The 21,958-nt window shown below is 36.8% G+C and overlaps 2 protein-coding genes across 2 annotated transcripts in view; one reads left to right on the top strand and one right to left on the bottom strand.

Moving 5' to 3' along the window:
* The first annotated feature begins 473 nt into the window (after window positions 1–473).
* Window positions 474–4,999, top strand: CKI1 (Signal transduction histidine kinase). Its single transcript, XM_022902163.2, has 7 exons — window positions 474–527; window positions 744–983; window positions 1,094–1,768; window positions 2,094–2,469; window positions 2,587–3,161; window positions 3,391–4,647; window positions 4,781–4,999. The coding sequence occupies exons 1-7, from the start codon at window positions 474–476 to the stop codon at window positions 4,997–4,999; spliced, it is 3,396 nt and encodes a 1,131-aa protein (XP_022757898.2).
* Window positions 5,000–5,078: 79 nt separating this feature from the next.
* LOC111306404 (uncharacterized) overlaps window positions 5,079–21,958 on the bottom strand; it is a 21,299-nt gene continuing 4,419 nt past the window's right edge. The window contains 18 exon segments of the mRNA XM_089749843.1: window positions 5,079–5,457; window positions 5,936–5,994; window positions 6,139–6,527; window positions 6,530–6,569; window positions 6,571–7,342; window positions 7,422–8,215; window positions 8,290–8,690; window positions 8,775–8,829; window positions 9,022–9,081; window positions 9,234–9,330; window positions 10,194–10,264; window positions 10,383–10,463; window positions 10,936–11,006; window positions 12,002–12,170; window positions 12,396–12,474; window positions 12,626–12,703; window positions 12,801–12,904; window positions 13,022–13,152. Coding sequence (XP_089605969.1) covers window positions 5,250–5,457; window positions 5,936–5,994; window positions 6,139–6,527; window positions 6,530–6,569; window positions 6,571–7,342; window positions 7,422–8,215; window positions 8,290–8,690; window positions 8,775–8,829; window positions 9,022–9,081; window positions 9,234–9,330; window positions 10,194–10,264; window positions 10,383–10,463; window positions 10,936–11,006; window positions 12,002–12,170; window positions 12,396–12,474; window positions 12,626–12,703; window positions 12,801–12,904; window positions 13,022–13,152 — 3,659 coding nt within the window. The 3' untranslated portion in view covers window positions 5,079–5,249.

The following is a 21,958-nucleotide window of genomic DNA, read 5'->3' as shown; positions in this document are numbered from 1 at the left end:
TCTTCGTGATATTCAAAATGGAAAACATCGGCTGCCTTTAAACTTTATATTTTTAAAGGAAAACTTTATCATTTTTTAGATTGCTTTTAAATTCAAAAAAGAAAAAAGAAAATCCTAACATTAAAGTATATTTCTCTAAACTTTTTTTTTTTTTGCAAAGCTTTGATTTTTATATATTTATATAATATATATAAGATTAACCAAAGAGAGAAAGAAATCTAAGCTAAAAAAAAAAAAAAAATCCTATTTTGCGTATATAAGTGTCGGAAAAGAAAAAAAAAAGAAGAAAATTTTACAAGTAGTTGTGATATATTTTTCTGAAACTAGTAAAAGTGATGTTTTATTCAAGATTATGCAAGTATAAATATTCTGTAAAAGTTCGACGTGGATTTGCTTGTTACCCAATTCACTCATCGATTCCTTTTTATTATGCAGAATTTGTGAATATATAGCCGCTTCGTCTCGAAAATCTAATGAAGCTTAGCACATTGATAGCGGCACGACCTATTTTTGTCTTTATAGTTCTGGTAATCTCTACATCCTAAGTTCTTCAGTGTCATATTCATCATGTATCATGTACGTGATCTTCTCCATTTTTTTTTCATATTGCATTGTTAGTATGGCAGTCTTCTCCATCATTGATGCTTGAATTCGATATAGTTTTTCCAGTAGATATGTGTCTTCAACTTGTGGTAAAAAAAAAGAACATTTTGAAGAATCTATACAATAAGTCTCCAATGCAGGCATTGCTGGTATTGCTGCTTCCAAGTTTAGTGATCTCATGTTGGTATAAAATAACCAGACGAATTGAAGAAAATGTGGATTTGAACACCCATAACTTGAATTCTGGACTGCTATCTGAAATTGAGAACCTAGCAAAATCGGTACACCCATTAAATTCATCTGCTACAGGTTTAGCAAGACTTTTGAGTTTGTCCATCAACCAAAGTGATGCAATCTCATTCAATGAGATTGAGACTAAGGTATAGCATCCATCTGCATCTTTCTTGATATCAAAAACTTTGTTAATTATTGGTAACGAAAAGATGTATATATACAAATAACATATAACGAGAATTGATTATTATTGCAGGTGGCTCCTATATTATTTCAAGCATTTTCAACAATTCCTTACATATCACAAATTTCATATGTTGGATTAGACGGTCTCCTGTTTTCCTACTATATTGATGGCAATCAAACTCTATCAGCGTACGCTAACTCTTCATTTCCTTTGAATTTGGATCCTCTGAAAGAACGAAAGAAGTATGTTTGGTACAAGCAACCAGTGGATGATTACTCAGGAAAGGTCAATGGAGAAGCTGTTAAATCCCATTCCTTCAATGCTGTCAATGCAAGCTGGTTTCAAGCAGCGTTGAATGATTCGTGGGGATATTCTTCTGTAGAAAATGGATGGAATAGTGCTGGCGATCCTTTGTTTCTTAACAGTGCTGGCATATATGGAAGAGGTGTTGTTTCCTTGGGATTTCCAGTTAAAAGATTAGCTGATATCTTTGCTGATATAGATCTTTATGGTGGAACCTTAAGCATGGCTACAATGGATGGAAAAATGCTGGTAGATGGAATTCCAAACACTAGATTAACCTCTGTCAATAATTCCATTTCCTTACAGTTAATGAAGCCAAATGGTGTTCAGAATTTTTCATTAACGCCTAGGAGTGGCATATCAGCAACCTATATTGTGGACATTGGGGAAAAACAGTACAGTATTCATTATTCGCTGGTTGAAATCTCAGGAGTGCAATCGGTAAATTCCAACTATTCATAGATAATATAATTAAGAAATATAAATCCGTGGCAGACTTTTAGTAGAAAATTCATTTTCTTTTTCATGAACTTTTAACCTAACAGACTTATCTTCAATAAAATTTGTCGAAGAGTTGCATATTTATTTGATAGTAAACACATGTTGTGGACAAATACATACTTTTAAGTACTGTCAGATTATGCTTGACGTCGAGTTCAGTTTCTTGCTCTTGTAATTTCAAAATATTTCAGAGTTCAGACCCTACTAATGAGCAAAACAACACTTCATCTTGTCTAGTTTTTAACAATTTTTACTTTGGTTTCAGGTATATGTATTGGCTTTACCTCGTAAAGATTTGACAAACCTAGTTCACTGGAAGAGCAAGCTTTCTCTCATTCTTCTAGCAGTAATGATAGTCATGGTGGTAATCTCCATTCTTAGTTTTGTACTCTTAATGGTTAGAACGGCTGAAAGGGAGATGTGCCTGCATGCTAAGCTCATTAAACAAATGGAAGCAACTCAACAAGCTGAGAGAAAAAGTATGAACAAAAGCCTTGCCTTGGCTGGTGCCAGCCATGATATTCGTGCATCATTGGCAGGCATAACTGGTTTTATAGATTTATGCCTTACAGATGCAGCTCCTCGTTCTGATTTTGAGGGATATTTAAAACAAATGAGTAGCTGTGCACAGGATCTATTAGGTAATTCAGTTGGCTTTCATTGGAAATCTCTACTTCACATAAACTTTTATATTTGTTTTCAAACTTCTTAGTGCAACTTTTTCGCCTAATTAGTTCAATTCACTCAAAAATTTTCAGGTTTACTGAATTCTATACTTGATACAAGCAAAATTGAAGCTGGCATGATGAATTTGGAAGAAGAAGAATTCAATTTGGCTGAACTACTTGAAAATGTAGTTGATTTGTATCATCCTGTGGGTATGAAAAAGGGTGTAGATGTTGTTTTGGACCCTTGTGATGGATCCATCATAAAGTATTCAAAAGTGAAAGGTGACAGAGGAAAACTCATGCAAATATTAAGCAATTTACTAAGCAATGCCATTAAATTTACTCCTGAAGGACATGTATCTCTCAGAGCTTGGGTCCAAAAGCCTAATTTTGAAAGTGCAATACTTGCTTCTGGCCGAAATGGTTTACACAAGTATTTGTCCTGCTTGTTTTACAACAACAACGAAGCCCGCAGTGACATGGAAGTGATAAGTGCTGTTAGACAGAATCCTAATTCCATGGAATTTGTGTTCGAGGTGGATGATACAGGTAAAGGGATTCCCAAAGAGAAGCAACAATCTGTCTTTGAAAACTTTGTTCAGGTCAAAGAAACAGCTGCTGGACAAGTAGGCACTGGCTTAGGCCTTGGTATTGTTCAATCTTTGGTAAGTCACACATTCTAGCACAAACAATAACAGTTCCTTGCTTTTAAAGCAATTCATATGTTTAGCACGAAATCATACAAGTATCTTTACATGAAGAACCGTGTTGCAGTAGTTGGAAGTTCAACCAGAGTCTTGGAGATTTTGATAATACTTAAGACTTTGTCGCACTTTTTAACTTTTTTGAAATTGTTTTGATTACTAATTCAGCTCTATTTTAAACTTTTGTTAGGTACGTCTAATGGGTGGAGAGATCGGAATTGTTGATAAAGAGATTGGTGAAAAGGGGAGTTGCTTCAGATTTAATGTTTTCCTCACTACATGTGAGACTTCCTCCATCAACAATACAAAATGGGAAAAGGAGTCTCAACGTGATCCCGTGTCTGGCGGCACACAAAAATATTCGGGGTTGACCATCCACACTCCAAGTCCTAGCTTGACCATTCGAACTTCTAGTCCCAAACTCACCATTCGTACTTCTAGTCCCAAGTTGGAGGGATCTCAAGTTGTTCTCTTGATGCAAAATGAAGAGCGGCGAAGAATTTCACAAAAATTTATGGAGAGTCTTGGGATAAGTGTATTGGTTGTAGATCAATGCCACTGTCTTCCTTCTGCACTGAATAAGATAAAATCCAAGCTAATTTCCTCTCACCATTCTTCAAGGAGATTAGATTTGAGTTCTAGAAGTGACATTTCTAGTACAAGTTCCAAGGATATGCCTCTAAGTGCCATGGACGGGACAGAGCACAAATTACCTTTCAACAGACGCAGAGGTGCACCAAGCTTCATACTACTTGTGATTGATGTCAATGCAGGACCATTTTCAGACATCTTGAGGGTTGTGGCTGAATTTCGAAGAGGCCTTCACAGTATATGTTGTAAGGTTGTTTGGTTAGACAAACCAACTTCACGTAGCATAAATTTTACAAGTCTCGATCCTGGGGATGAAATTCTGTTACAACCTTTTCATGGTTCTCGATTGTGTCAAGTCATTAAACTTCTTCCAGAATTTGGAGGTACCTTGTCTCAGGGAATTTCGGCTAATCTAGAAAATTCATCACCTACGAAGCATTCTTCTATCAGGGCAAGATCAAGAAATTCTCCACATAATAAAGAGACACAAGAAGATGGTAGCTCAAGTGATGAACGATATAGGAAGAAAGACTTCTCGTATGCTCCAGTTCAAACTCATGTGAAGTTGAACTCAAAAATTTCTTCAATTCATCAACTTGGACAGACTGAAATAAAAAATGATAGTGCCGAGTCAAGTACGGAGAAGCCCTTGAGTGGGAAAAGAATCTTGATTGCCGAGGATAACAAAATGCTAAGCTATGTTGCTGCAGCTACCGTTAGACAGCTTGGTGCTAATGTTGAGCAGTGTGAAAATGGAAAGGATGCTTTGGAACTAGTTTGCAATGGTCTTAAAGATCAGACAAACGATGAAGGTCATCATATTCTTCCTTACGACTATATATTAATGGATTGTCAGGTAATGTATATGATTTCTCACTGCTGGATAGCTTTTATGCCTGGTAATAATTGGACAAATATTGTAGTTTGAGCTTCACCATTCCCTGACATTCTAATGGACTTTGCTCTTTTGGTGTGTGTTTTTTTGATAGATGTCACCGATGGATGGATATGAAGCAACGAGACAGATAAGAAACGAGGAGGAACATTACGGTGTTCACATCCCAATCATCGCGTTAACTGCTCATACATCAGGCGTGGAGGTAGAGGAAACAATTAGATCTGGAATGGATGCTCATCTGGGTAAACCTTTGAAGCCAAAAGAACTGATGCAAGCCATTAAAAATATCCAGAAAAAGAACATTGTTTGACTGATCTCCTGATTTCTATGTTAGGTTTGCACAGTATGTATCAAAACATATGGGCAGTAAATTCTATAAGTTAGTAAAATTAGAAAATACAAATATGTTTTAAATGAATTTATTGAGTGCAGAAACAGTAGAGATAATTATTTGAATAATTTTATGCCTTAAAATAATGCCTTTGTCAGTGTCCAATAATGCCTAAAAATTGTTTGTTTTACAAAATTGGACTGAAAAAAAAAAAGAAAAAAAAGGCTATCTATACAGTTTCCTGCAACCTTGACAATGTCTTTGTAAACCAGTCTGATAGGCGCCTCATCTTGGAAGATAGGTGACCACTTGTACTGAAATAACTCTCCGCATTTGAAAGCATTATGTTTATGTCATGCTTCACTGCTTCCAAGGTTCTATAATAGTTGTTCTCTAACCTAAGCCGGATCAATTCGGGATATACTGGAACAGCGAACCTGTGAGAATTCCAAAATTGTATTTATGTTTCAGTTGCCTACTGTAGTGTGATTCTATATCAAAACAAAATATATAACATCAATTATCTGTCTGTTTTGGCACAAAGAGTGCAATATAATAATGCACTCAAGTTATCAAAAGAATGGTACTCCTCAGTCGCACCCACTACATTTCTCTCATTGATTAGTTGCAGGCAATAATAAAATGCAGGTGCTTATTAAAGCAAACAAATAGCATTAAACAGTGTCTAGAGAAGTTTTAGATATTCTAAATACCAGAAAATCACTGATCTTTCCTGTTTTCCTAATTAAACAGATTTAAAATAGTGCATAAACCAAAACAGGTAGGTTTAAAAAAATATATATGATTTAATGTGAAGAAAGATATAAATGGAAATATTTCCAAAACAAGTGGTAACTTAAGTGCATGAAGGGAAAAGAAATATGATGAGGGTAGTTTTGGAATGGGGATTTAAACCTGTTAAGGAGTTCTGATTTCTGAGCAGCTTCATTCAGTTGCTGAAATCCATAAAATTCCTGCAACATTTAAAATGCAGGGAGAAAAAAAAAAAATCAAAACCCTATAGAAATCCGTTCTCTTCTACATTTAAAACAAAATTGTTATATGCAAATTCCTTCAGAACTTTGAGGAAAATAAATAAGTAGTTACTAGAAAAGAACCTGATTTCTGCCAACTGAACGCTCCAATTTAGCAAAAGAAGACAGTAGCTTATCCCTGATTTCAGAATCAATATGTGGGTTTTCCCATGGAAAGTTAGGATCATGCAGTTCCCAAGCACTGTGCCAAAACTTGCAGCCATCCTTGTAAATAACTTCGTATCTTTCCCAAGGACTATCAGGGAAATCCATAGATTTGGCCTCCGAAGCAACAATTCTACCATCCCACCAACTACCACCCTCTCCATTATCGTTCTTCCACCATACTAGGCATTTATCCCTATGGGTCCATTCTCTCCTTATTGCAGCATCATATCTTGTCTTCTCAATTAGAAAATCAGGAAAACCTATCAACTCAGGCAGGGTCAATATGAATGCATCACAAATGCACGTGATGAATTATCTGCAAATCTAAGTGTGATTTTACAGCAATTGTAAAATGCCATTGTATTCTTTCACAGAGAAGTTTTCATCATTTGCTGATGTCCCTGCTAATGCACGCTCTACTCTTACCTTAGAGTTATGGATCCAAGCATTCTGCTCCTGTGAAGTTGCCTTCATCTTCATGGGTCGTGTTTTACGAACAGCACCAGATGCTGCTTCGGTGAAAACAATTTCTGAATCATGATCATTGATGGCATTTAAACCTATAGAATCATTTGTGTCCTTATATTGGTTTACCCCGTTATTCACATTTAACTTTAAACCAGAGTACAACAATTGCAGAGAACTTGATCTGTCTGAACCTTCCTGTCTTTCTTGCATGTTGTACTGCAGATTGTAATCTACAGACAAAGTGTTTCTGGACCTCACATCACCTCCACTGCAGGTTTGATCGTTCTCTGCAGTGAGGGATTTTAGTTTGGAAGGACTTCCAAGGTCCCCTGAAATTGCTTTTGTCCTTATTCTTAATTTCACTAATTTGTGTGGAGTAATCTCTTGTGATTCATGAGATTGGTTTATACCACCAACCTGATCTGTTAGTGATGTGTCATGAGTTCCATATTTATCACAGCTAGACCATTCTATATCTCCCTTTTTGAGACTAACATTACGATGGGATGCGGAAGCAGTACCGTTCTGTTGATGGTCACCTAGAGACAGTAACTCAGATGTTAAAGACTTGTGCACCTCATCAGGAGCAAACTCTTCCATTGTCACTCTCTCCAGATCTTTTAATGCATGAATCGCTAACTGTCCCTCTTCCCTGCAAGATAAAACATATCCATAAATATGGATTTTTATATTAGAAATAAAAGTTCCAATTCATTCTAGATTTAACGTACCCATTGACAGCTGTAATCCTGTTTTCATTGGGGACGTCAGTTGGCACCAAATCTCCTGATCTTGAACACTTGGATGTCCGAATTTTAACCTCCCCCCATCTGATTTTGTTCTCCTTGTTCCCTACAAAATTCTCTAAATAATCCTCATTATTTATAGATTGCCTTGTATCATCCAGATCAATCCTGTTATGGTCAGAGAGCTCCGCATCTGCAGTGGGTAAGCCAGGATCTTTGATGCAGGCATTTCCATTCTCATCAAAAGTTCCTGGAGGTCTAGATGAATGGTCCAGTAAATTGATCTGATTGCCACTGTTCAATACGGTGGCCTCTGAGGCATGTGATTTCCTAGAATCACGTAATAAGAACTTTAAGACCAATCTCTTCCTGTTCACAATATTTGATTGAGATTTGGGGAGTTCATGAGACCACACTACATCCTCAGATTGTTGTTCCTCTTTCATTGACTTCAGTTGTATGTTGTCCATGTTTCTGTCAATTTCACTGCTTTCAATACTTGAATCTTGAGACGATAACTCACTATTAGATGAATCACCTTCTGATTCTACTTCATCATTTCCATCTGTAGATGACCCAGTGATTCTAGACATCATGCTTCGAGCATTGCGCGCAGCAATTCTTTGAGGTCTCAATGACTTTCTTTTGGAAGACTTTCTCTTTGAAGCTTTTCCGCCACTTTTTGATTTTTTAGTCCTACTGGTTCCAGATATAGAGCCATCATGCTCATCCAAATATTTCTTTTTAACTCGCCTCCCAGATGAAGTCTTCAACTCAGCCTGAAAATGATAAAATATAGTTTGAACATGGTCCAACCAATAATGAAAACTTGTAGAAGGCTAATGCCACTTACTTCAGAGTTATATTTTCTTCTTCGTGATCTGTGAAGGCCATCTTTTTTATTGCGTTCAACCTCACTGTCATCTTCACTGCTCTCAGTGCCTCTAGAAGAGCTGGAGCACAATGCCCCCTGTTCACCTTCTGTAGAGCATTCCTCAGCAACATTGAACTCCGAATCAGTGTCATCACCGATAACTTCATTTTCAGGTTCCCAATACATAGCATCTATAAAATCCAGTGGTGGTTCCATCACTCTTTCCAAATCTTCCAAGGGTGTCATTTCAAAATCCTGGCCAAAACTGATATCCGGGCCAATAGCAAACTTTGTGGTAGATGGATGCCACTCAATGCCCAACGCACCAAGTTGCCGCTTCTGGTACATACTCTGATAAGGTTCTGGATGCGGAATCATGCCTGGAATTTCCCATCAATATCATTAGCTAAACTATATCAGAATAACATGCTAAACAATCACAAAAGCAGGAGTTGTAGTCATACTGGCATTGCAAATAAGATCTTGCATGTTCCTACGATGCGGAGTAAACTGTGTCTCCTACACCAAAGTTAAATGAATAGCATATCAGTTGCAAACTGATGCACAAACATTTCACTGAAACAAGAATAATGCTTCAATTCTCTTGCGGTCATCTGTGTTTTTTGGTGCAATGTGCATTGATACTTTCTGGACTGACAAATCCAATATGAAATCTACCGCAGATTAGTTTAAAATGGAGTTGCAACATACCTGATCAAGAGCATTTCCAGCAGAATCCCATATAAGGGGGCGATAGTCCCCAAGAAAGAACTGCCAGAAAAGCAGAGACATGATACCTCATAAAGCAATTGCATGACACCAGCTTATATTATGAGGAGAGAAGGGAAAAGGAGAAAAGATAAATAACTAATAAATGAAGATAAAAGGGGGATTTAGGCTCCAGAAGCAAAAATTTCAGGTACCTGATCATACTTGGCATCCTTTTGAGACTCACCCTGGCCAGTGTTAAGCAAATATATCTGCCCAACTTCATCTGAAAGTACAATTGATGTCCCATCCCTATTAACAAAAAAGAAGAATATTACAGCCTCTTCACAAGAACAATTCTTAAGATTTAATAAAATAGTTCAGATTTGAAATGCATAAAACAATAATTACAAAAATAAATTTCTAATAAAACAGTTTCTGGAAAAAGCTACAAATATACACCACCCAACATAGACAACTTAATAAAGCATTCTTGGTTAGCTTCTTGTTATTCAAAATTCTAAGCACATGTGTGCAGCTCCCTTGCAAGGGACAATTATCAAAGTCAAAAGTTAGGCATACCTCATAAAATTCATGATTTAACATTTAGATGCTCCACAACCTTTTCAATAAAACATCATGGTTGAGAAACCAAAACTAGACTAGAACAGCTGGAATATCATGCTAAGAAAGCTAGAACAGCCTACAATGCAATGAGGCAGAGCATATATAATCCAAAATTTGCATATGGTAAAAGATTGTGTGAAAAAAAGCACAGAATCCAGCAAAGATACTCTCTGAAAAATTAAGCATCTGACGTGAATACAAGTACTTCAGCTGAGCCTTCATATAGAAGCTTAACATGACCTTTTATATCATATCAACAGTCCCATATAGCCAAAACGTCAAAACAATAAACAGTAACTAGTTGATTTGATCATATAAACCAAGTTTGACAAGAGAATATATGCAGTCAAGGATCATAAAATGGATGAACACTAACAAAACTATGGAATGTTATAGGGATAAAATTAATTGTACGGCTAGGAAGGATCAAGGTAATAATCCTTGTCTTGACATATGAACTTTTTCAGAATAGTAAAAAGGGTATAACTCATCTTTCTAACTAAAGAAAGCAAAGAAAAGAAGTTAAAGGGTTAACACTTTTAACTTACGGAGAAAACTTCCCATCAACCAACTTGAAGCGACCAATTTCATATATCCGGATGGGTATGCCCTCCCATATCTGGAAATATAGTTCCCAAAGAACTCAATAAACATCAACACTTGCACAAAATAATAAATAAACAAATAAGTTGGCAGTTTCAGAAAAGTCAACAGATCAGCAAGAACAAGAAACTCACATCCCAAACTATTGTTTTTCCATCATATCCAGCACTCATCGCAATTCAAGGGTTGAAAGGATGGACATCCAAAACATAAGACTGCCAAAAATTCAACACCAAAGTGAGGAACTGAATTAAAATGACAAATTCTTTCCATCACGATAACAAGAAGTTGACAAGCAAATGGATGTGTGGAAACACCATGCATCAAACATGTGAAGCACTATCAGAACAAACCAAATAATATTAATTGCATCAAATTTATCTTAAATCAAGTAAACAAGAACATCATGTTAATTGAGAATATTTTTATGGTAAAGTTCCGATTAAGCAAATGAAGTTCATTCAAGCTATCCTCTGAATTAAAAAGAAAAATTAAAAACCTACTATCAAGTGCATTTAGAAAGAGGTGAACAACGCCAATGAGGAACAGTTCCTGTAACCTTGGAAGGAAATCAACTCTCTAAAATAGTTTGTCATGGTCAACTAGAAAAACTAAAGGACAAACAAACCAATACCATGATCACATGAATCAGTTGTGAAGGGCAGGAAAATGCTAGACACAACTTACGGATGCAACGTGACCAGTTAAAGAATGCACCAAGCTACCATCAACAGCATTCCAAACGCATATTCTGCAATCTGAATTAACAAAAAATAGTTGACATCCCCCAATAAACTAAAGTAAAAATTTTAAAAAAGCTCCTTAAAAGAAGCAAAAACAACATTTCATCACAACCTCAAGGCAAAAACATAACCAGTAATGGTTTGGGAGGTGAGGGGGGAGAAAAAAAGCAAATAACCTTTAACAATTACACAATGGTCTAAAGCTAAAGGAAATTTAACAACTAAAAAGAAACCACAGCCACTAGCTTTAAAAATTGTAACGATAGGATCCAGTTAACTAAAAAGCTGTATAACCGGATGAGGAAAAATGAAGGCTTTTATATGTTTAACATTCTAATATGAACATGGGATTCCAAGAAAAGTTTTACTGATGGAGAAAGGCGCTGGAAGCAAATCAAGATATGTAATAGCCTCTTATAATTTGCAAGTAAAGTCTATATACCAAAATTAGAATTTACACATAAATTACCAATATCCTGCAAAAAAGATAATAGCTAACTATAAGAACTTTCAAGGAAAAAAAATCTTGGCAATAGTAAAGCATCATTTATTCATAGAGTTAGTCAAATGCTTTGCACAAGATTAAGTTTTCCTTCTTCATTGTATTTTTTGCCTTTACAACTTTTCATGGTTACTTATAAAATGTTAAATCATAACTTGCTGAAAGCAGAAGAAGATTAACAGATGCCCTTTGAAACAGATTTTAGCAAAAAAGGTGTCAACTTTTGGAGGGCCTCTTAAGATGCACTACAAAAGAAATTGCAAATTAATTATGCCAGTAAAGACAAAAATATACAGAGTAGGTTCCTACAAAAACAGAGCATAAATAAATGTAGTGGATAATGTTGTGACACCATTCATTACTAATAAAAATCAAAGTATAAACACTAAAGGACACCAATTACAGGATGCACATAAACCAACACAAGAAAAATCATAATAGACAATTAGACATTTTAACTTAATGCAAAGTTTTAAATAAACTTTCATGTTTACAATCACTACTTTACCCATTATAGCTGCCAGAACAAAACGATTATCCAGGCTCCACACAATCATATTGACACCACGAGGACTTGGGAGAAATCTCTGACGTGGCCCGCCTCGAAGAGGTTGAGGAGGTAGTGGTGGAGGTGGAACTTTCAGATGATATGCCTTTGTCCAACGTCCAACTTTTCCCTATGAAAGGGGAAGGATTGTAAAAGGAATGAATCTTCATTTAGTTTATATCTATGTTGACCTTAATTAATTATCCAAAAAAAATGACTTTAATTACTTCACAACAAGCTTCATGGAATTTAAGTGCAACATAACTCCAAAAAGATTTTCTTTTCATAAAAAAGAGGCATTTCTCACTTGAAGACATTGACTGGAACTTGACTTTAATTCAACAATAGAACTCACATGGGATCTACGTGATCTGGGAATCCAGATGATTGCACTTCCATCACGAGAACAGGTAACAATGTTGTCCTGACAGAACCTAAAAACATTAAAATTTAAGGAACCGAATATCAGAAGGAAGACCACAATAATTAAACACGAAAACAATAAACAGAAGAAGAAAAAAGAACAAATGAAGAAAATCTTAAGTTACAGTATATCACATAACATAATAAGAAGATATTACAGACCAGGAATTTTTAAATTTTGAAACATTGTCCTCCTTTGTAGTATCAGACATTGAGGATCTTGAAGGTACAGCACATCCACTGCAAACAAAAGCAGAAAGCTGCAATGATGTTTTGTTGAAAAGAAAAGGTAAAATAACAATAATAACAACATAGCTGACAATTCTAACTGACCAACCTAAACTGAACGTAGTTAACATCATTTTCATGGCCAGCCAAAACATCCAGCTCATGAACTGGTTGTTGTGAATCATGTGTACTGCGCTTACAGGCACTCCAGACCTGCAAGTATCTAGCTCTTATTAAAGAAATCTAAATGATATAGATCAATCAAAGTTAAATAAATTTAAGAGGATTATACGTGAACCAAAAATGCATTCGACAAGTGTTTAGACGCACCCTGGAAAAAGTGTCAGAGCTACCTGTGACAAAAACTGTCCCATTGACATTGAATGCACAACATAATATTTGATGGTTTTGTGGAACATTACTTGAGGAAGGTCCATTATTAGATGGAAAATTGCTCCTCCCTGCAGAGAACTTATCAGTTGCAGTGTAAGTTCATATTATACAAGTACAACTGTCATAACGTCTAGATCCGGGGATCTATCGCTAGACATTGACTTAAGGGAGTCGCCACCAATCTTTTTTATCAAGGTGCGATTGGCCACCTAAGGAATCTGTCCTTCCAGGGAACACCTAAGTTTAAGGGTCCCTAGAAGAATAGGTTCAGGTCTACAAACCAGAACAGGGTTCGGGAGTTCGGTTACGTGTGAGGAAGGTTATAGCACCCTCACAACGCCCATCAAAAGATGGTACCAGCTTAAATTTGTGTTATCCAAAAGCTTTAAAATTTTACCAAGTAATTAGTTATTGGAAATTATTCTCAATTGACTCTAATACTTTTAGCAGAAAATTGAGAAAATTCCCTCACCTCAGGAGTATGCAAGAAAACTACTGTTTCACTTACAGAGGCTCCATCGTCGGATTATTTAAAGAAAAATCAAGATCAACCAATTAATTAATTATCGAAAATTATTCTCAATTGACTCTAATACTTTTAGCAGAAAATTGAGAAAATTCCCTCACCTCAGGAGTATGCAAGAAAAACTACTGTTTCACTTGCAGAGGCTCCGTCGTCGGATTAATTAAAAAAAAAAAATCAAAATCAGCCAAGTAATTAATTATCGGAAATTATTCTCAATTGACTCTAATACTTTTAGCAGAAAATTGAGAAAATTCCCTCACCTCAGGAGTATGCAAGAAAAACTACTGTTTTTACTTGTAGAGGCTCCGTCGTCGGATTAATTAAAGAAAAAAGAAAAAAAAATCAAGATCAAAATCAAAGTCAAAATAAAAAAAATTCAAAAAAAAAAAAAAAAAAAAAAAAAAAACCTGGAGCGGCTCGGATCGCGGCTCGGCTTGGTGCGGCTCGGCTCGGCTCGGCTCGGCTCGGAGGGGCTGAAACGCGCGGGTCAGAAAGCGGGTCGACGCTTCGGGTCGGGTCGGGTTCGGCAAAACGCGCGGATCCTCTTATTAACTTAAAGCCAAAACGACGTCGTTTTGGGAGGGTATAAAAGGCACCTTCCTCCGTTTTTCAGCAGACCGTTCCTCCCCTCTCTCTCTCTTCTTCCCTTCTTCTCTGCCTTCTCTCTAGAATTTGAAGAACGCCGGTACCGGATTCTGGAAATTTCGCCGGAATCTGGGAATTTCGCCGGAAATTGGCCGGAAGTTGGCCGGATGGTCGCCGGTTTCTGGGATTCTCCGCCGGAAACTGGGTATGTTGCCGGAAACTTCAAAGTTCGCCGGAATTGTCGCCGAAAAATTCAAAAGTCGCCGGAATTTTCGTCGGAATCTGGAAATTTCCCAGAAATTTCCAGAAAATTTTTTCGCCAAATTTTTCTAAAAAAATTTTTCTCACTGCCAGAACACTCCTAAACTTTTCCTTAGCTCTCTAAACACCCCTATTCTCTCAATCAGTAGCTTTTGCTTCTGTTTTCTGTGTGTTCTTGACTGTTCCAGGGGGGTCCCTTTTATAGGGATTGATCAGGAGTTTCTGATCAATCCCAATTCCTCTTTGGACGGGAATTCAGTCTTTGAATCCAATTGGACTCTTCTGATTGAATTCCCCTTCAGAGTGGGAGTCTTCAACTTTGAATCCTAGCCCTCCAAAATAAAAATTAAAATAAAATTTAAAAAAAAAAAAAATCTAGATAATTGGAAAGATAAATCAAAAGATAAAAAATTTTCAAATAATATCTGAAAATCAGAAAAAATCAGAACAGATAATTAAAAAAAAAAAAAAAAAAAAAAAGATAAGAATAATAATATAATAATAATAAATATATAACTATATACATATAAATCTATTCTAATGAAAAAAAAATAAAAAAAAAAATATATATATATACATATATTAATACATAATAATAAATAATAAAATACACAAGAGAGAGAAAAAAAAAAATAAAAAATAAAAATAAAAAATAAAAAATACGGGTAAAAATTCAATTGGGCCTTGCCCATTTGGGCCAGGCCCAAATGATCTGGGTCAGGCCCAATTGATCCGGGTCAAGCCCAATTGATCCGGGCCCGGACCTGATTGGGTGTCTACAGCTGCCCCTCTTTGCGTATTTTCTGTGAAACAGAAATTGCGCAAAGACGTAGACACCCAGTCAAGACCCGACTCGACTTTTTTTTTATTTTTTTTTATTTTTTTTTAGCTCCTCTTGACAGAGGCTCTACGACTTTGAAAAATAAATTGCTCCTCTAAACAGAGGCACCACGACTTTGGAAAGATAAATTGCTCCTCTAAACAGAGGCAACGAACTTTGGAAAGTAAATTGCTCCTCTAAACAGAGGCAACGAACTTTGGAAAGTAAATTGCTCCTCTCAACAGAGGTACCACGACTTTGGAAAAATAAATTGCTCCTCTAAACAGAGGTACCACGACTTTGAAAAGTAAATTGCTCCTCTCAACAGAGGTACCACGACTTTGGAAAAATAAATTGCTCCTCTAAACAGAGGTACCACGACTTTGAAAAGTAAATTGCTCCTCTCAACAGAGGTACCACGACTTTGAAAAGTAAATTGCTCCTCTAAACAGAGGCAACGAACTTTGGAAAGTAAATTGCTCCTCTAAACAGAGGCAACGAACTTTGGAAAGTAAATTGCTCCTCTCAACAGAGGTACCACGACTTTGGAAAAATAAATTGCTCCTCTAAACAGAGGTACCACGACTTTGAAAAGTAAATTGCTCCTCTCAACAGAGGTACCACGACTTTGAAAAGTGAATTGCTCCTCTAAACAGAGGCAACGGAACTTTGAAAAATAAATTGCTCCTCTAAACAGAGGCAACGAACTTTGAAAAAGTAAATACTCCTAGACGATCATGTCTGAAGGAGTTGAAAGTTTTGTTTGAAGGGATTTCAGGAGATTATGCCCAAAGGTCTTATAAATCAACCCTGATACCAAAAGACATCCTATTTCAAGGATTAGGAACTTACCTGACAAGTTTCTTCTCAAACTTGCAAAGTCTTTTCATATCTGTCTTTTTCATGTGGGATGTTGGAACACCCTTGCTTCTTGAATTTGTACACTATATTCTCCTGAAAGTAGTGTATGCTGTGCAATGCATATGAATTTCAATGCATGCCATGCAAATGTTGGCCAATTAATTCCTGTTCAATGTATGGTACTCAAGTTTCTCAAGCTCTTTTTTTTTCTTTCTTGGGTGTCAAGCCCTTTGATTCCTCAAGGATCCAATTGCACTGCTCTTCTAAGATCGAACCAGTGTAGCTCTCAATTGTCCTTTCCACTCACATTCTTTCCTTGTTCTGTTTTTCAATACTTTGGAATAAACTTCATCAATCGATCATCCCTTGACTATCATTCAATGAATTTCTCAGCACTAGCAAATTTCAAAACAAATTTCATCCACCATCACTGGGTCCTTGTCTCAGCCTCAACAATTCCAAAACAGACTTTGTCTACTGATTGTCTTCATCATTCAATCATATCTTGCAAGTCATATCAATCAATTCATCACTTTTCAAGATTTGTCCCATCATCTCTTTTAGGTTTCTACCATTTCTTCATCATCTTAGATTTCTTTTCAAATGAATGCAAGACTCTTTTAATCACATATTCATTCATTTATTATCATTTTAATTTTTGACAAATACAATGCAACCAAGCATTTTCTCAATTCATTCTAGGGGTGAAACAATAAGAGAACGCAAGGTGAATTATGGTAAAGATAATCAATGAAGATCTGTTTTGGTACAAAGCAAATGGGAAAGGAAATGAATTGGATACATGTCATTGGGATGGATGGTATGTCCAAAATGATGAATATTCAGACAATTCTCAACATTAATCTAGGATTCATTTTCAAAAACTTATTCCATTTATAGTTGAAGTCATCTTGAGCTTGGCGAACTCTGCCCCAGTCTTTGAGGAATCTTCAGATGTCTTTGATCTTTCATTCATGTGAGCCATTTGACCTGGATCCTTTTTTTTTTTTTTTTTTTTTTGGGTACCAAAATCACCCTTTCAGGTTTTCAATTTGGATCTTTTTTCATTTTTTCATTTTTTCATTCTTTCTTTCTTTTTCTTTTTCTTTTTTTTTCATCATCTTTTTTTCTCATTCTTCACCTATTATTGACATCCTTCATACATCAAACTTTTAAGGTAATGTAGCATGATTCCATCGCTTCATCATGAGCATGCCTTCGCTCAACATATGATCATTCAAGTTGAGTATTCACACTTGATCCAAATGGACTTTTCAAGGTTGTAATGTAGGTCAAGGTGAAGGGTCATAAAAAATGGATATAATAGGCTCAAAACATGTATTAAAAAGGTTCAAGACCGAAGGATCATTTGATGCAGCTTGGCATTTTGCCCCACATCGTTTCACTATTTTTTCTTTTCTCACACAAAGGATTCTCATTACTTTGCCCCAAGTCATGTGTGGCATTTATTTTTTTCTTTTGCTTTTCTTTCTCTTTTCATCTTTGAGACCTTTTGTGGTGCTTTTTTCTTTTTCTTTTTTTTTTTTTCAAAATTACCCTCCAGTGTAGAGGGTGATCCTTGGTTGGGGTTCTTCAAGAAAGAAAAAAAAAATCATGATAGGCTCAAAGGGGTAGCAATAAATGGTTTTTCCAATGGTAAAAGAAAGATGGCCATTTTTCATCTCAATTGTGAATACCTTTCTTGAACATCATCTATTAAACAAAGCTCATGATCCTGTATGAAGGATTGCATATCTTCAAGACATATCTCTCTACCTTACTTCTTGCTCAAATCATCTTCTCATATTAAATGTGGATGAGTTCTCAAAATTAAATCCCAGAATTACTGTTATCATTGTCTAAATATTCATCATCTGAAATTTGAGAATGGGAGTATAAAGTTATGAAAGGTAACAGGGCATGGAATAATGGTCAAGTGAAAGAGAAAAATGTAATGAAATGCATTGACTTACCTTTATTAAAATGATAACAAGTGAAGTCATATTGCAAAAAGAAATCTAACATTACTTGAAAAGAAATCTTAAAATGACAAAAGAAACTTTCATCCAGCCTTATCTTCATTCTTAAAAATTATCCCCCTATATGATCAGGTGGAGAAATCCCCATTGACATCTTGCCCTTCAATTCATTGTGACTCTCCAGATCCTTTCTGTTCTTGACTTTCACTCAGAACGCTAACATTGGATGTTGTTGCTTTTCCTTGATCAAAACTTACCATTCCATCATTGATCAATCGTTGCACCTTATACTTTAAAGCAGTGCAATTTTCAGTAAAATGGCCAGTAATTCCATAGTGATAGTCGCAGTGGGCTGTAGGATCATACCACTTTGGATAGGGTGGTTTAAGTGGTTCCACATGGCTGGGGGCAATTAAGTGGCTATTATAGAGTTCTCGATATAACTCTGTATAAGTCATAGGGATTGGATCAAATACAGGTTTTTCTCGAGTAGTTCGTTGTTCTCGCGAGCCACTGGCTGGGTTAGTAGGGCGGATTTGGGTTCTTACAGGAGCTTGAATGTTAAGGCGGTAAGTGGATGAATAAGATGGTTGAGGAGCTAGCTGGTATGGGTAGGATGAGACATTATTCACAGCAGGGTAGTATGGAGAGTAACCTTGGGATGGGTAGGGTTGATAACCCCTGAATTGTTGTCTATCAAAGCTCACAGCTTGAGCTTCAGCTTCTTTCTTTTCTGATGCCTTCTTGGTTTCTCCTCCTTTCAACTTGCCATTTTTTATGGCACTTTCAATAATTTCTCCAGAGATCACCATGTCAGCAAAATTCTTTGTTGCATTCCCTATCATCTTTTCATAATAGGGAGGTTTCAAAGTACTAACAAACAGCACTGTGGTCTCTTTTTCTGTTAGTGGAGGTTGTACCTGTGAAGCTATATCTCTCCATCTCTGGGCGTATTCTTTAAAAGACTCATTTGACTTTTTCTCCAGATTCTGCAAAGACAAACGATCAGGAGCCAAATCGATAATGTGTCGATATTGACTGATGAAGTCATGTGCCATATCACTCCAAGAGCGAATACGAGTCCTATCCAACTGAACATACCATCTGGCGGCAGAGCCAGTAAGACTGTCCTGGAAAACATGCATCAAGAGTTTTTCATCATGAGCATGAGCTGCCATCTTTCTGCAATACATGGTGATGTGTGTTTTGGGGCACTTTATACCGTCATATTTTTCAAATTTTGGTACTTTGAACTTATATGGAATAACCACATCAGGGACTAGGCAGAGCCCAGCAGCATCAACTGACCCATAAAAGCTAAATCCTTCCACAGCCCTTAGCCTCTGCTCTAGCATACTAATCTTGGAACTTTCCTCAGCTTCTACTCTCATCTTTTCCTTCTCTTTTTCTTTTAAATCATCTAGATCAGGAATTGGTTCTGCTACCTTTTCAGTGAAGACAGGATTTATGTAGCTATTATACTGTCCCGGGTTGAAAGCTGATGGCATTCCAGGATAGGCAAAATGTTGTGGCGGGACCTCTTGGGCAGACTGGGCTTGAGATGGGCCAAAACCTGGAGGGTACAAAGGGTCAGCTACTTCTTGTAAATGGGGAACTTGTTGGCTTGTATTTCCTTCAACCCCTTTCCCCTTATTCATGTTATTGAGGGCCTCCAGAATTTTGCTAAGTTCATTTTCAATCTTCTCCTGAGCTTTTTCTAGCTTTTCAAATCTATGAGAACTTTCCTCCTCCATTTACCTTGCTCTGGATCTTGTGTTGTATGGATGAGCAAGGTTTTCGCTAGATGGAGCTATCCTCGGACCTTGAGTACCATACTCATGATTAGAAATGTTATGCTGTGCCTTATGTATGATGCTTTGATACACAAATGAAATGTACATTTTTTTGAATGAAATCTAGCATGAAATGAATGCAAATGATTGTGTTGAAACATGATCATGAAAAGAATACAGATGCATACAATCAGACAAACAACATAGTTAGTTTCATGAATGAAATGAAAGTAATGCTGATGCATAACATTACAAAAAATAATACACAAAGTTAAGCAATCAAAATGATTAGATAAACACCTTTTTTGTGTCCTAATTTCAGGGCATATCTATCATTGGGTAGAAAGGACTCTATCCTAGGGTTAGGCACTCTTAAGGTTCACTACATGTGGTTTTAAAGTCAGAGTCTAAAGGTCCTCAAATTGTTCCTTACATCCTTGTCCATCACAGACTAGTAAGGCACCCTAATCCTCACCCATTACAGGCTACAAGCGAAAAAGGTTCAATTTGAGTGGGAGTATTTCGCTAGCCACTACGGAGGCATTAGACCTCACGAAAGCAATAGGTACTTTACTCCCTCCTAGAGGGACGGAGCTCGGGTATAGAGCTCATGTTATGCATATGCACATGAATGACATAATTAACAAGGTAAATAAAACATGAATGAATAATACACATATATACAACAAGGTTCAATTTTATTAGGCTTTTGGATAACACAAATTATTTGCTGGCCTGACTCTCAAGGTCCCCAGCGGAGTCGCCAAGCTGTCATAACGTCTAGATCCGGGGATCTATCGCTAGACATTGACTTAAGGGAGTCGCCACCAATCTTTTTTATCAAGGTGCGATTGGCCACCTAAGGAATCTGTCCTTCCAGGGAACACCTAAGTTTAAGGGTCCCTAGAAGAATAGGTTCAGGTCTACAAACCAGAACAGGGTTCGGGAGTTCGGTTACGTGTGAGGAAGGTTATAGCACCCTCACAACGCCCATCAAAAGATGGTACCAGCTTAAATTTGTGTTATCCAAAAGCTTTAAAATTTTACCAAGTAATTAGTTATTGGAAATTATTCTCAATTGACTCTAATACTTTTAGCAGAAAATTGAGAAAATTCCCTCACCTCAGGAGTATGCAAGAAAACTACTGTTTCACTTACAGAGGCTCCATCGTCGGATTATTTAAAGAAAAATCAAGATCAACCAATTAATTAATTATCGAAAATTATTCTCAATTGACTCTAATACTTTTAGCAGAAAATTGAGAAAATTCCCTCACCTCAGGAGTATGCAAGAAAAACTACTGTTTCACTTGCAGAGGCTCCGTCGTCGGATTAATTAAAAAAAAAAAATCAAAATCAGCCAAGTAATTAATTATCGGAAATTATTCTCAATTGACTCTAATACTTTTAGCAGAAAATTGAGAAAATTCCCTCACCTCAGGAGTATGCAAGAAAAACTACTGTTTTTACTTGTAGAGGCTCCGTCGTCGGATTAATTAAAGAAAAAAGAAAAAAAAATCAAGATCAAAATCAAAGTCAAAATAAAAAAAATTCAAAAAAAAAAAAAAAAAAAAAAAAAAAACCTGGAGCGGCTCGGATCGCGGCTCGGCTTGGTGCGGCTCGGCTCGGCTCGGCTCGGCTCGGAGGGGCTGAAACGCGCGGGTCAGAAAGCGGGTCGACGCTTCGGGTCGGGTCGGGTTCGGCAAAACGCGCGGATCCTCTTATTAACTTAAAGCCAAAACGACGTCGTTTTGGGAGGGTATAAAAGGCACCTTCCTCCGTTTTTCAGCAGACCGTTCCTCCCCTCTCTCTCTCTTCTTCCCTTCTTCTCTGCCTTCTCTCTAGAATTTGAAGAACGCCGGTACCGGATTCTGGAAATTTCGCCGGAATCTGGGAATTTCGCCGGAAATTGGCCGGAAGTTGGCCGGATGGTCGCCGGTTTCTGGGATTCTCCGCCGGAAACTGGGTATGTTGCCGGAAACTTCAAAGTTCGCCGGAATTGTCGCCGAAAAATTCAAAAGTCGCCGGAATTTTCGTCGGAATCTGGAA

Source organism: Durio zibethinus, chromosome 21 (genome assembly GCF_047325235.1).
Source record: "Durio zibethinus cultivar Kanyao isolate XHJ-2024 chromosome 21, ASM4732523v1, whole genome shotgun sequence".
NCBI classification, from domain to species: domain Eukaryota; kingdom Viridiplantae; phylum Streptophyta; class Magnoliopsida; order Malvales; family Malvaceae; genus Durio; species Durio zibethinus.
Note: the sequence above shows the minus strand (reverse complement) of the source record. Positions and strands in the feature narration are given on the sequence as shown.